The sequence below is a fragment of the Bubalus bubalis genome, chromosome 7, assembly GCF_019923935.1.
Source record: "Bubalus bubalis isolate 160015118507 breed Murrah chromosome 7, NDDB_SH_1, whole genome shotgun sequence".
NCBI classification, from domain to species: Eukaryota; Metazoa; Chordata; class Mammalia; order Artiodactyla; family Bovidae; genus Bubalus; species Bubalus bubalis.
This window is the reverse complement of record NC_059163.1, coordinates 90,937,338-90,950,724: the sequence shown is the minus strand read 5'-3', so window position 1 is coordinate 90,950,724 and position 13,387 is coordinate 90,937,338. Positions and strand designations below refer to the sequence as shown.

The following is a 13,387-nucleotide window of genomic DNA, read 5'->3' as shown; positions in this document are numbered from 1 at the left end:
GAACCAACTGATGTTGGCACCTCAGTTAACATTAGGGATAAAGTGTATATGAGAAGCCTCTATACTATCTTTGCAACTTTTTGGTAAATCTAAAATTATTCCTAGACAAGTTTTTAAAAATCTGAACATAAAAGCTGCTTCTACTGATATCTGTACATTTATGATAATGAATTAAATATTTTACAAAGACATTCTGACTTTGTCCTCTTGATAAAGCCAAGGTTGCCAAGAAAATCCATGAATCTATTGTAAGTTTAAAGCTACGGTCAAATATTGCTGACTGGAGTCTAGTTTGCTTACTTAGCCCTGAGGCACACACTTGCTTTAACAGAGGACATCTGTTAGCAGAACAGCGCCATCATCTCAGTTGGGGAAGCTATCAAGTTCTTAGCAATGACATACATTCCAAGTTAGGAAATGTGGTCTTTTTCCAAAACATATTTTAGCTCTTCTCAATGATTTAAAAAGATGTATTTAGTGATTTAAAAAGAACCATTTCCCCTGGTATTGTCTTTCTCTGACTTTCCAAGCGGTTTATCTTAATAACTTGGCCATAGGTTACCCAGAAGACATACACAGCTTGCGCTAGGGAAAGTCAACAGCCAGTGGTAAGCAAAGAACAGTAGAGTGACACAGCTGAGCTTTGCAAGGGGCTGAAGAGATTTTCAGAGGCAGCTAAAGTTCTGGGATTTGCTCTTAAATATGCATTAATAATTTTCAGCACAAATTGAGCTCTATAAAAGACAGTTTTTTGTATCTTGTTTTCCATCTCTTTTGATTCCGAAGTTAAAGACTTAAAAAAAAAAAAACCAACAATATCAAGAACAATTTTGTTAAGGCCAGTATTAGTAAAAGGTTTACAGTCTTTTAAAAATATCCCCAAACTATTATGAAGAGCAAGTACTAAGGAGTAAATACCAAAGCATAATAGATTATATTGCTCTGATGTGTGTTAAACAACTCGTCATTTTGTCTTACTGAATCCATCTTTTCTCCAATAGGCAAAGATTATAGCAAAAATGGCATTTGTCATGAGTGGTTCATAAAATGGGAATGGCTACGCTTCTGATTTTTGTTCATGTCATCTTATAGGCACATTATATTAATACCTAGATATCCTAGTTTTGCTTCCTAAGAGGTCCCAGCAGATGGTTCCAATTTTACAAGAGAAACAGACATGCCCTTGTCCTTGTGACTAGTCCCATCATTCACAGAAATGTGACTTATTCATTATGTTTCAGTGGGCTATGGAAAAACTGTATAGTATGTGTTAATTAAAAGAGCAAAAATAAAAGTCAGATCCTTCTGGGCATATATGTATATTTTAAATTTTACAGAAAACAAACATACTTCTAAGTGAAGACTTCACCATATTTCCAAATAAGATGATGTTGAACATACCTTATCATGAATTTCACGTTTGACCTTATTTTTTGGTAAATACAGTTGTGAAAACTGAGTCATACTCTTTCTTAAAAAATCCCCCCTTAACATGCACCGCTTTCTGTGACCGCTCAAGACAATGTGGCACACTAAGGCAGCAACGTCTGGGAAGATAACCTGCATTTGTTTCTTTAGCTTGAAGTTTTAATGTCAACATAAGGTCTTAAAATAATCCTTTCACAAAAATAAGGCAACTTTAGGCTGTAAAAACATTAGCTCTTTGTCAAGGGTTATGTTCTTCTGTCCTCATCTGTTGTCACCACTTGTCAGCATCTTCTTCAAAGATCGGTTTTTTCTTCATAGCGACACCTACATGCGGCTCGTTGGCTGTCCAAGTACGGCTTACAGCCTAAGTGTATGACGCTGTCAAACAAGAGCTCCACGGTGGTTTCACAGGCTGCAAAGTAAGAAAGTGCCATCACTGCTGGGCAACTGCAAAGCATCACTCACTCGTCACATACATTACACGTTTCAGCCCAGTGTCGGGCACGGCCTTGGTGGGCGTTTAAATCTATTTTAGGTGAAAGTCTTCCCAAGCGCTCCCAAACTAGTCACATAAACATACATACAAAGATTTTTCATTTCAGCCTCTTCACCTGTATGTTTTCTTTGCATGCAACTATTCAACCCAACTTTTTTACAAAGACTTTTCATTTCAGCCTCTTCACCTATATGTTTTCTTTGCATGCAACTATTCAACCCAACTTTTTGTACCAGACAATGAGTCTCTCTCAGTAGCACTGATAAGCTCATCACTGTTAATTTCCCTTGTATCTGAAAAATACCATTAACAGAGAAGCCTGATAACACTCTTCAGTTTGCACTTTAAGGAGTGACTTTTAGGTGCAGAAAAAAGTGAAGGTTAAAAATGGAGAAACCTCAAAACATTTAATTATAAGCCAATAGCTTTTAATGGTCACACATTTAAGATGCTTAAAGTAAATGGACCTCGGTCTCTCTCTTTGACCAATATCCAAATGTGGCTATGGAGGGGAGACACAGGAAGTGAAGGTGTTTTTCCTCTGGTGGGAATTCTTAATTTTTTGAAAGACTGTAAGAAAAGACAATAGATTTAACTTTTCTTATTCTAAGAAACCTAGAACACCCAGGTAAGATGATCTCTTTTTTAACATTTTTAAAAAATTTTCTTGGCTGCACTGGGTCTTCGTTTTTGTGCACCGGCTTTCTCGAGCCTCAGGGAGTGGGGGCTATGCTTTGTGGTGGTGCGTGGCCTTTGCTCGCTGCAGTGACTTCTCCTGCAGCCCAGGATGGGCTCTAGGGCAAGCGGGCTTCAGTAGTTGTGGCTCGCGGGCTCTAGAGCACAGGCTCTAGCTGTGGCACGTGGGCTTCGTTGCTCCATGGCATGTGGGATCTTCCCAGACCAGGGACCGAACCTGTGTCTCCTGGATTGGCAGGCGGATTCTTATCCACGGCACCACCAGCGAAGTCCAAGATTATCTTAATATACTTACAGAGACGTGGCACAGAGTGATTTTTAGTTATTCGAATACTTCTAGTTTCCAACATTCAGGTTAAGAAAGAAACTTTTCATTACAAATTCTTGGCATTTTCAAAGTTTCCAAAAGACTGCGCCATTAAGGAATACAACTAAATGCAGAAGTGTAAAGGTTATGATTATTAAATAGGAGAGTGCAAGGAAATTGGTTTCATCATTTAACATTAGTATATCCTTTGGTCAGAAAGCAGAAAGGACATGTATCTGTGCTTCAGCTGGACAACTAGTTTACCTTAGCCAAAAGCATTTAAAGGGATCCAGAGAGAGTGAGTTCAAGCTTCACTTGGAACAAAGATTTCCTCCGTCTTATTACTTCCTAGTTATTACTAATAATAGGATTTCAAAATCCAAGACACCTGTGAGACTTGGGGAATACTGGAGTAGACAGATGTATGTAACTTGGGACAAGTTACTTCTTTCTGAACCTCAGTTTCCTTCCTTTAGAAAGGGGCATAATGCCAACTAGTACTTTGGGTTTCTGTGAACATCAATGAAAACATGTCTCAAGTATCTAGCATGGTATCTTATGGAAAGTGCTTAAAAATGGCAATTTCCTTTCCTGCCTCTTCTTATTGCCCTTCCTCTTGTTGTTTCAGTGTATGGTATATTCTTTGGCTTGTCAGTAGGGGAAAAAAAAATCTTGTTAACTACTGGTATTTGTACAGCAATGTGTATTTCTACAAATAGCTCATTTTACCCTTATGACAACTCTACAAGATGGGTATTATCATTCTCATTCTATAAATGAGGATACTGAAACACCCAGTCATCTTTGCTGACTCTGCGATAACCATCACCATGAACAGGACTCCATGCTGAGCCCCGTGAGTCCACTTAGCAAATCACTGAGCCTGGGGGTGGGTTTTGAGGACCTTCCCAACACAGAGACAGAGTTAAGATGCAAATCTTTGGAACTTCCTATTCCAAATCCACTGTGCTATACTGGGAACTTCACTGGATCCAGAGTTTCGAACTTCAGGCTCTGGAGAATTAGGACTGTACTACAGGGCACAAGATCTTGGATGAATTCTTCTCCGCCTCAAACACCCTCCTCCCAAGGTTCCCTACCACTTTTTGCTTCCGTGACTGTAAATCATTTTAGATGACAAAATCATCTCGGGAAATTGATAGGACTGTGTCACAACAGATAAGGTAATACTGAGTGAGAGATTTCTGTCAGTAAATCTGATACTAACACACGCTCACCCCCATGGCATGAAATCAGCCTTACCCTGCACGTGCTGAGCCAGCCCCAGCGTTTTCTGCACATCTCTGCAAATCTTGGACAGGCAAGACTGAAACGCCTCGTCACAGTCGTTTTTGCTTTTGCCGCAGGTCTCATAGCACCGGTCATGTTGGTTGCAGCACTTTGTCAGGGAAGGGATGCCGATGTTAAGCTGAAAGCGATATTTGGATGGATTATTGCTGATGAAATTCAACCTTTCTCTGAAGTAGGACATTCAAATAGACTTAGAAATCAAAGACAATACTGTTGTATAGATAATTTTCAAAATTTGTTTCTGCCTCCAAATGTTTTTCAGGTTAAATCTCTCTCCATTACTCGCACTTGCACCCCCCATGTTACTGCGTCCTCTCCCTCAAAACCGTGCCCCAAAGCTCCCTATTTTGCCAGCTTAGAGTATCTGCAATCATCTGCTGATAGCAAACAATTTCCAAGACATAAAACATAGTTTTAAAAACAGAAAGATAAAGGACTTTAGAAGATCTTTGCAGGGGCTACACAAGTATGATTTTTGGCCATTCCAAAGTATTTTGTGCCTCCTCCCTCAATACAATGTTAGTGTTACTCACTCAGTTGTATCTGACTCTTTGCGACCCCATGGACTGTAGCCCATCAGGCTCCACTGTCCATGAGGTTCTCCAGGCAAGAATACTGGAGTGGGTAGCCATGCCCTCCTCCAGGGGATCTTCTGACCCAGAGATTGAAACTGGGTCTCCTGCATTGCAGGCAGATTCTCAATACAATGTCCTTTTTATGAAATGTCACTGATAACGTCTAAGCTCCTACAACTGAATTTTTTGTTTTGTTTTTATGTTTAATCTTTAAATGTTCACCAATTCCCTAAAGATATTATTATTCCTTTGAATTCATAGTTATCTTCAACTATTTTAAATAATTTTATATGCAAAAGATTTGTGTCCAGGAATCACTTTCATAAAACATTTTCTTCCCATAATACTGGCTCAAATTCAGCCTCCCTTATAACAAACACACAGCTATCCCATTCAGTCTGGTTTCAACACAGACAATACTATGCTTTCCTATACTTTTTCATCCTAAGTAGTGTTACTTCTATACTCCAAACTTTTCAATCATATTTGTGACATAAAGGAAATATCATTTAAATGGTATTAACATCTACAGGATTAGAAAAAACAAAACATGACTTTTACATTATTTAGTTTCATTAGAACTTATTGTGTTTTAGCTATAGAAGATCACTATTATAACAAAGAAAATTATTTCTGAAGCTGAGAACACACTGATGGTTTATCAAGCGTTACAAAGACTACCAATAATAAAAACTTACAAATAAAAAATAATATTTACATGAACACCAAACAGTGGGGAGCCACATCCATTCGGTGGGGAGGGTTTATATCCATAACGTGGGAAAGGCTTAGATCCTATAAAATACAAATGTTATAAAAATTAATTCTCAAATATGTTAGAAAATACACAGTTTACAATATGCTGGACTAGCATTGGAAATATTTACTGTTTGATGCTGACATAAGTGAATATGTGTTAAATTGGATGAGCATTAAAAATGCTGATTTGTCTACCAAATTATTTTTACTTCTCAAGCAAAATACGTACAAATGTACACACATACACATAGACGGCAGTTCATAAAGTGTTCTGACAGTTTATTTGTAATTCTACACCATACGCACATATAAATCCTTATTCTGGACTTCTATTTCAGAGCTTACAGGCCAGACTGGGTCCATATGTATGAAACATAAATCCAACCTATTTTCCTGCACATTCTAATGCTTTTATTTTTAGGTTAAAATCTACAGGGCAAGAACTGTATCTTACGAACCTCAGTCACTGCTCCATTGCACACAAACCTCCATAACTACTGTGTGTGTGTTAGTTGCTCAGTTGTCTGGGATTCTTTGCGACCCCACAGGCTGTCGTCTGTCAGGCTCCTCTGTCCATGGGATTTCCCAGGCAAGAATACTGGAGTGGGTTGCCATTTCCTCCTCCAGGGGATCTTCCCAACCCAGGGACACAACTGGCATCTCCTAAATTGCAGGCCTATTCTTTACCATTGAGAAACAACCTGAATGTCTATCAACAGATGAATGGATAAAATGTGGTACGTAAATACAATGGCATATTCCTCAGCCATAAAAAAGGATGAAATAATGCCATTTGCAGCAACATGGATGGCCCTAGAGACTATCATACTAAGTGAAGTAAGACAGAGAAAGACAAATCACTTATGCTGCTGCTGCTGCTGCTAAGTCGCTTCAGTCATGTCCGACTCTGTACGACCCCATAGACGGCAGCCCACCAGGCTCCCCCGTCCCTGGGATACTCCAGGCAAGAACACTGGAGTGGGTTGCCATTTCCTTCTCCAATGCATGAAAGTGAAAAGTGAAAGTGAAGCCGCTCAGTTGTATCCGACCCTCAGCGACCCCATGGACTGCAGCCTTCCAGACTCCTCCGTCCATGGGGTTTTCCAGGCAAGAGTACTGGAGTGGGGTGCCATTGTCTTCTCCGATATCACTTATATCTGAAATCTAAAAGAATGGTACAAATCAATCTATTCACAAAACAGAAATACTTACAGACTTAGAAAACAAACTTATGGTTACCAAATGGAAAAGGTGTAGGGGGAGGGATACACTAGGTGGTTGGGATTAACATACACATACTACTATATAAAATAATCAACCCACACCTATGGTACAACACAGGGAACTCCACTCAATACTGTGTAATAATCTATATGGGAAAAGAATCTGAAAAAGAATAGATATATGTACCTGTATAACTAAACATGGATGTGAGAGTTGGACCATAAAGAAGGCTGAGCACCGAAGAACTGACACTTTCAAACTGTGGTGCTAGAGAAGACTTGAGAGTCCCTTGGACTGCAAGGAGATCCAGTCAGTTCTAAAGGAAATCAACCCTGAATATTCATTGGAAGGACTGATGCTGAAGCTGAAGCTCCAATACTTTGGTCACCTGATGCAAAGAGCTGACTCACTGGAAAAGACCCTGACTGACTCAATGCACATGAGTTTGAGGAAACTCAGGGAGACAGTGATGGACAGAGAAGCCCGCATATTGCAGTTCACGGGGTGGCAAAGAGCCAGACACGACTTAGCGACTGAACAACAACAATAACTAAATAGCTCTGCCATATACCTGAAACTAACACAACACTGTAAAGCAACTATACGCAAATATAAAATTTAAAAAATTTTAAATAAATAGAGAAGAGTTTAAGAAAAATACAAAAAGGTTAATTCGATATGGATACCAAGATTACAACTGTATTAATACTATTTTAAATGTTGTTATAAATGGTATTAGAAGCTGCTGAACATTAAAAGTACTTAGCATGTCTACTGGTTGCCAGTTTTTACTAAGTGCTAGGAATTAAACTGTGTTTCCCCGCACCCAAATTTATATGCTGCAGCCTTACCTATCAATGCATTTGGTGATAGGTTCTTTGGGAGGTAATTATGTTTAGACGAGGTCACAAGGGTAGGGGCCTCATGACGGGATTTGGTACCCTTTTAAGAAGAGGCCCAGAGAACTTGCTTTCCTTGCACTCCCCGCCCCCACCATGCATGAAGGCCGAGGTCTGCAAGCCAGGAAGAGGGCCCTCGCCATAGAGAAGGGTTGGCTCAACCTTGATCTCGGACTTTTTAGCCTTCAGAACTGTAAGAAATAATCTGTGGTTTACATCACCCAGTCTGTGGTATTTCATTACATCAACCTGAGTAGGCTAATACACAGTGCAAGTAAAAACTCAACAGCAGAAGAAACAACATGAGTCAAACCAAAAAGCCATAGTGTGTTGTGGTCACTGTCTCCTAAAATACATAAGCAGAAATTACAAAGTATAATTTCTCAGCATTTGTGTACAGAAAGCTAAAGGGGAAATGGGCTATGAATAAGAGTTTTAAAAACAAACCAAACCCACTTCACACAACTACACACAAATACTATTCACTGACTTCATTTTTTACCTCAACAACTGCTCTTATCTTGATGCTTTCCATTTTATCATCTGCATGGGCAGTTGAAATCTAAAGATCCACCTGGACTAAGACAAAGATAGTTCTTTTCTACATATGTTTCTTAATTTGGTTTAAATATTTTCAACAGACTAATGTCTTTCACCTGAAAGACACTGAAGCAGATGAGAGGCATAAGGGGAAGGCTACTGGGTCTCAGAAAGCTCTTACTACTGCGTTTTGCAGGAAGCACAGTACAGAACTCCAACCTGTTTTCTCAAACACTTGAGAATTTAAATTTCTGATTATTAATCTCCAAAAAGCCCTAATGCCACTTTTTCCCCCTAGTACACTCACTCTCCTATTTTCTTCAATCTCCAATACTTCCTGGGGAAATGGCAACCCACTGCAGTATTCTTCCTAGGAAAATCCTATGGACAGAGGAGCCTGGTGGCCTACAGTCCACGGGGTTGAAAAAGAAATCGGACATCACTGACCGACTAAACAACAACAACCAACATTTTCATTCCCACCTTCTCACTCAGCGGATCACCTCTATTCCTACTTCACTGAGAAAAGCAAGGAATGAGAAGAGAACGTGCACATTACCCCAACCGGCATCTGCGCACGTATTCTACACCTTTGTTGCAATTAACAGAGAAACGCCATCACTGCTCCTGGCCAATCTATTTATGTACTAGAACTCACTCCTCTCATTTACCAAAGGCTGTAACTCCAGAAATTCTCTTTTCTCTTTTCCTCATTAGTGTTTTTACTCTCTACTACTCATTCTCAAAAGCATACAAATATGATATTATTTTCCTAATGAATCACAAAACTGTCTTTTCCATCATATCCCCCCTTTCAGTTGACATCAACTCCATCTTCACAATTACTCAAGACTAACAACTCTGGAATCCTTTTTTACTCTACTCACACCCTCCTTCTAAGCTGTTAGTAAACCTTTTAAGCTCTTCCTTCAAAATATATCCAAAATCCAACCACTTCTCACCACTTTTATTCCTACCAACCTGAACAAAAGGACCACCATTTTTGGTCTGAATTCCTGCACTTGTCACTCTACCTCCATTCTTGCTACCTGCCCTCCATCTCCCTTGATTCTTTTTATTCTCAGTACAACAGCCAAAGGGATCCTGTTAAGACATCAATCACTGAATGAATTAATGGCTTACTCATAATTAAAAACACTTTACAAGCCAATTTTTATTTTCTATATTTCAAAGGAAATTGGAAATTTTTTTTCCCTCAATCCTCTCTGCTATCAAGGAGAAAAAAGTTTAAAAAAAATAGTGGCCATTAAGTTTGCTCCCCTCAGTTACTTTATTTCACTCTCAATAAAGCCTTGTTCCCACTCCAGGGAGGATGGCCGGGGGGAGAAAGTCTTCATACTGCTGCTCCTTCCACAGAACAAAGATAAATGAATGCAACAAATCTGTGCCCTTTAATTCAACACCTCTTCTGCCATTAAGTTGTTTGTTTTTTTTTAAAGGTTCCCTTGACTTCTTTATTGCTGCTGCTGCTGCTAAGTCGCTTCAGTCGTGTCCAACTCTGTGCGACCCCATGGACAACAGCCCACCAGGCTCCTCTGTCCACGGGATTCTCCAGGCAAGAACACTGGAGTGGGCTGCCATGTCCTTTATTGCTACATCCCTTAATTACCATGCTCCTCCAGTTTTGAGATTTGTCTATTTGGTTCTGATAAGGTCACTCAACACTTCAAAATACAGGAAAGGTTGAAACACTGTTCCAGGGAGACTTCTCAAGTAATAGCAATTAAAGAACAATTTTCATTATGTCAAAATTATTAATTTGGTGATTTGGAACCTATGAGTCCTATATGAGCAGACAGTACTTACTAAGACACAAAAAGATTTTCACTGAAACATACCATTTCCTAAATTCTCAAGTTCATTTGTGTTTTTTATGCTGGAAACTTTGCTCTAAAGGGTAAATTTAGTGAGGATGTGGAAGAGGTTTAAGTAAAAGGGAAGATTAAAACAATATTTTTAATAAGAATAGTATCCATGGATCCAAGAGATTGTCACACTGAGTGAAATCAGACAGATAAGGAGAATTAGACACCCCTTATACGTGAAATCTAAAAAGAAATTGTACAAATGAACTTATTTACAAAACAGAAACAGATTCACAGACTTAGAGAACAATATATGGTTGCTGGGGGAAAGGGCAGGGTGAAGGAATAGTTAGGGAGTTTGGGATAGTCATATACACATCGCTATGTTTAAAATGTCTAACCAACAAGGTCCTGCTGTACAGCGTAGGGAACTCTGCTCAGTGTTATGTGGCAGCCAGGATGGGAGGGGAGTCTGGGGGAGAATGGATACATGTACATGTATGGCTGAGTCCCTTTACTGTCCACCTGAATCTATGGCAACATTGTTAATAGGCTATACTCCAATACACAACAAGTTAAAAGAAAAAGAATAGCATCCGTTTAACTTCAGAGACATTTTAAACATAATAAAATAAACTCTAGAACCCTTACTCATAATCAATTTATGAAGACTGATCCTTCCAACTTTCCTCTCTCAGTAAATGGCAACTACATCCTTCCTTTGGCTCAGGCCAAAACCTACAGAGTCATCCTTGCCTGGCCCTTCAATTCTGGTGCTTTACGCTTGTTGTTCCCTCTGCCTAGATTGTTCTTTCCCTAGCTCATCACTGTGTCACCTTCACCATTTCAGACTTCTTCTAAAGTAGTATCTCATCAGTGAGGCCTTCCTTGAACCTGTTTAAAAGAGTAAACTAACCGCCTCCCAGCACCACCACCGTCGGCTCCTTGCTGCACTCTTCTGAAAGTGCTGGCACGCTTCAGACCTCCACACACTGCAGACCTGGCTGATTTTACTTAGTCTTCAGTTTATTGTCTCTCCGAACCAGAATGTAAGCGCCATGGACACAGATTATGTCAGTTTTATTTCACATTTTCCCCCCATTTTTCCTGTGGGTTTTGTTCACTGCCAAATCTCCAGTTGGTGGAACACCTGCCATAAACCAGGCACTCAAATATTTGTTTAATGAATGGGGATGACTAAGTAAAACGGTGACGTCTGTGTCCAGAAAAGCAACCATTTAATCTTCAAGCTACTCTCTTATTCCTCCTAACAAGCTCTAAAAGGACAAAAACACCTTTCCTGATCGAATACTGGTAGTAGCATTCAGGCATACATTTAAGAAGGAATGATATTTGGCAGTTCATAGCATACAACATATAATTCATTCTTTACCTGCATTAACAGAAAAGCAGAAATTATGACTGCATGTTACATCATGCTTTCACATGACAGAGTCCCTTTAAATTCACCTATGTATAGTTCAGTTTTACCACTAAAGTCACCGAGTTGCCTTTTACTTTGAGCTGCCAAACATGAAATTAACTATGCCCCACACTTGTCCACATATATGGGAAACATGGTCTCCCAATTACTCTTAGCATTCTGAATTTCAAAAAAGCCCAAGTACCTCATCTGAGGCATTCAAAAAAGTCAAGGGCTTCAAAAGAAAGATCTCTGCCTGAAATACCAAGTTATCACCAACAATGACACCAAACAAGTCCTCAGATTCAAACAGAATTCAAGTTTAAAAATATGAAAAAGTAAATCAAAAGAATAATATTAATAGCAACCAACAATGAGAAGGCAGGTCACTGACATCTAAGGAAAGAAAATTCCCGTCAAGTATTGATAGAATCGTTCTAGAAGAGTCAATCGGAACTCTTTCTCAACAATAAAGTACACCAAAGTCTGTACAAAGGTCGCAATTTATTTTCTGTAGCTTTAAAACTTAAACCAATTCTTGAAAAAGTTATCATAAAACAGCATGACTTGAAAATTCTCCGTATGTTTTGCATAGTCAGCTAATTTAAAGGCTCTAAATTCAGTCTGTTTCACTCCATCCCCATGAAGCGTATGTCACTAAGTTCTTAGGCAATCGTCATCATGGAATTGCAACAAAAAAAAAAAAAAAAAATGTAATTCAGATGCAATGAAACAGAATGGAGAGTACTCTCAGGCGACCTCTCACATTTTAAAAGCAATGGTGTGAACTTATCAGCAGGTTGCTCAATCACAAGAACGGCAAGATCCTAGCGGTGCTTACGTTTTTCCAATCCAGGGCCAGAAAGACACCGACAAGGTTCGCCGGGTATCTCACACCTCCACGACCCCAGTCCCCCCAAGAGCCCCGAACGCATGGGCCCCGCAGGGCCTGGGGTCCCCCTCACCGTCACTGCACTTATACTGGCAGAGCCCGTCCTCGCCTCCCAGGAGGTCCAAGGCGGCGTTCAGGTACATGTCAATCTTGTGAACGCCGTTCCGGATGGTCTTCAGGGTGGCCCTCCAGTCGGTGGTCTGGGCTTGCTCCTGGCACCTCCCAGCGGCGGTCAGGAAGAGGACCAGGAGGACGGCGAGCAGGGCCATCCGCGCAGCGCCAGGCCGCGCCCGGCCCACCCCACAGAGACCTCGGGGCGCCCCAGGTAGCGGCGCGGGTCCGGGGCTAGGCAGCTGAGGCCGTCTCCATGCCCACGCCCCCAGCCCGGCTGGGAGGCGGGGCTTGCCGCGCGCAATGAGCTCTCCCGCCGGGAGACCGTGCAGCGGCACAGACGCCGGGCGATGCGCACGCGCGGACCCGGGCCGGCCGCTGCGCTGTGCGCCTGCGCGGAGCGTAGTGCGTCAGAGGCGCGGGGCAGGTGAGAACGCAGAGTGGCCCCGGGTCCATGCCCGCTCGCCTGCATGGTGCTCCCGATTGGCCGGGGAGGCAGTACCACCTGGTGCTCGTTAGTACTACTTGAGGGGTTGGTTGTACTAACTAAATACCGTGCCGGGCCCCATATCCCAGACAGGCTGATTAAGTTCATCCCGGCGTCAGTGGGCATTGTTATATTTTGAAAGCTCTTCAAATTGAAGGGTGTTAGCGAGGTGGTGAACCCCCGTGACCTCCTCTGACTTGAGGGCGTGCGGCCCAGCTATCCCGAACCGAGAGACAAGCTATTCAAGGTGTAGAAAACGTCGGAGAAACAAGCCCCCCGTGGTCCCTTGCAGAGAGCGTTGGGAGGGAACCAGCTGAATCTGGGGTTTGAAACCGTGATTCTGCATGATTCATGGGACGAGAGTTCAGATTCACAACTCCAGGTCTTGGGTCCTCACCGGTCTTCTTGGACTG

At 41.2% G+C, this 13,387-nt stretch overlaps 1 protein-coding gene across 1 annotated transcript; it reads right to left on the bottom strand.

The window, feature by feature from the left end:
• Positions 1-1,721: 1,721 nt before the first annotated feature.
• PLA2G12A (phospholipase A2 group XIIA) lies at positions 1,722-12,738 on the bottom strand. Its single transcript, NM_001290850.1, is given in 4 exon segments — positions 1,722-1,840; positions 4,191-4,356; positions 5,532-5,608; positions 12,450-12,738. Coding segments are annotated over 4 exon segments (558 nt in total). The 5' UTR covers positions 12,646-12,738.
• Positions 12,739-13,387: the final 649 nt, after the last annotated feature.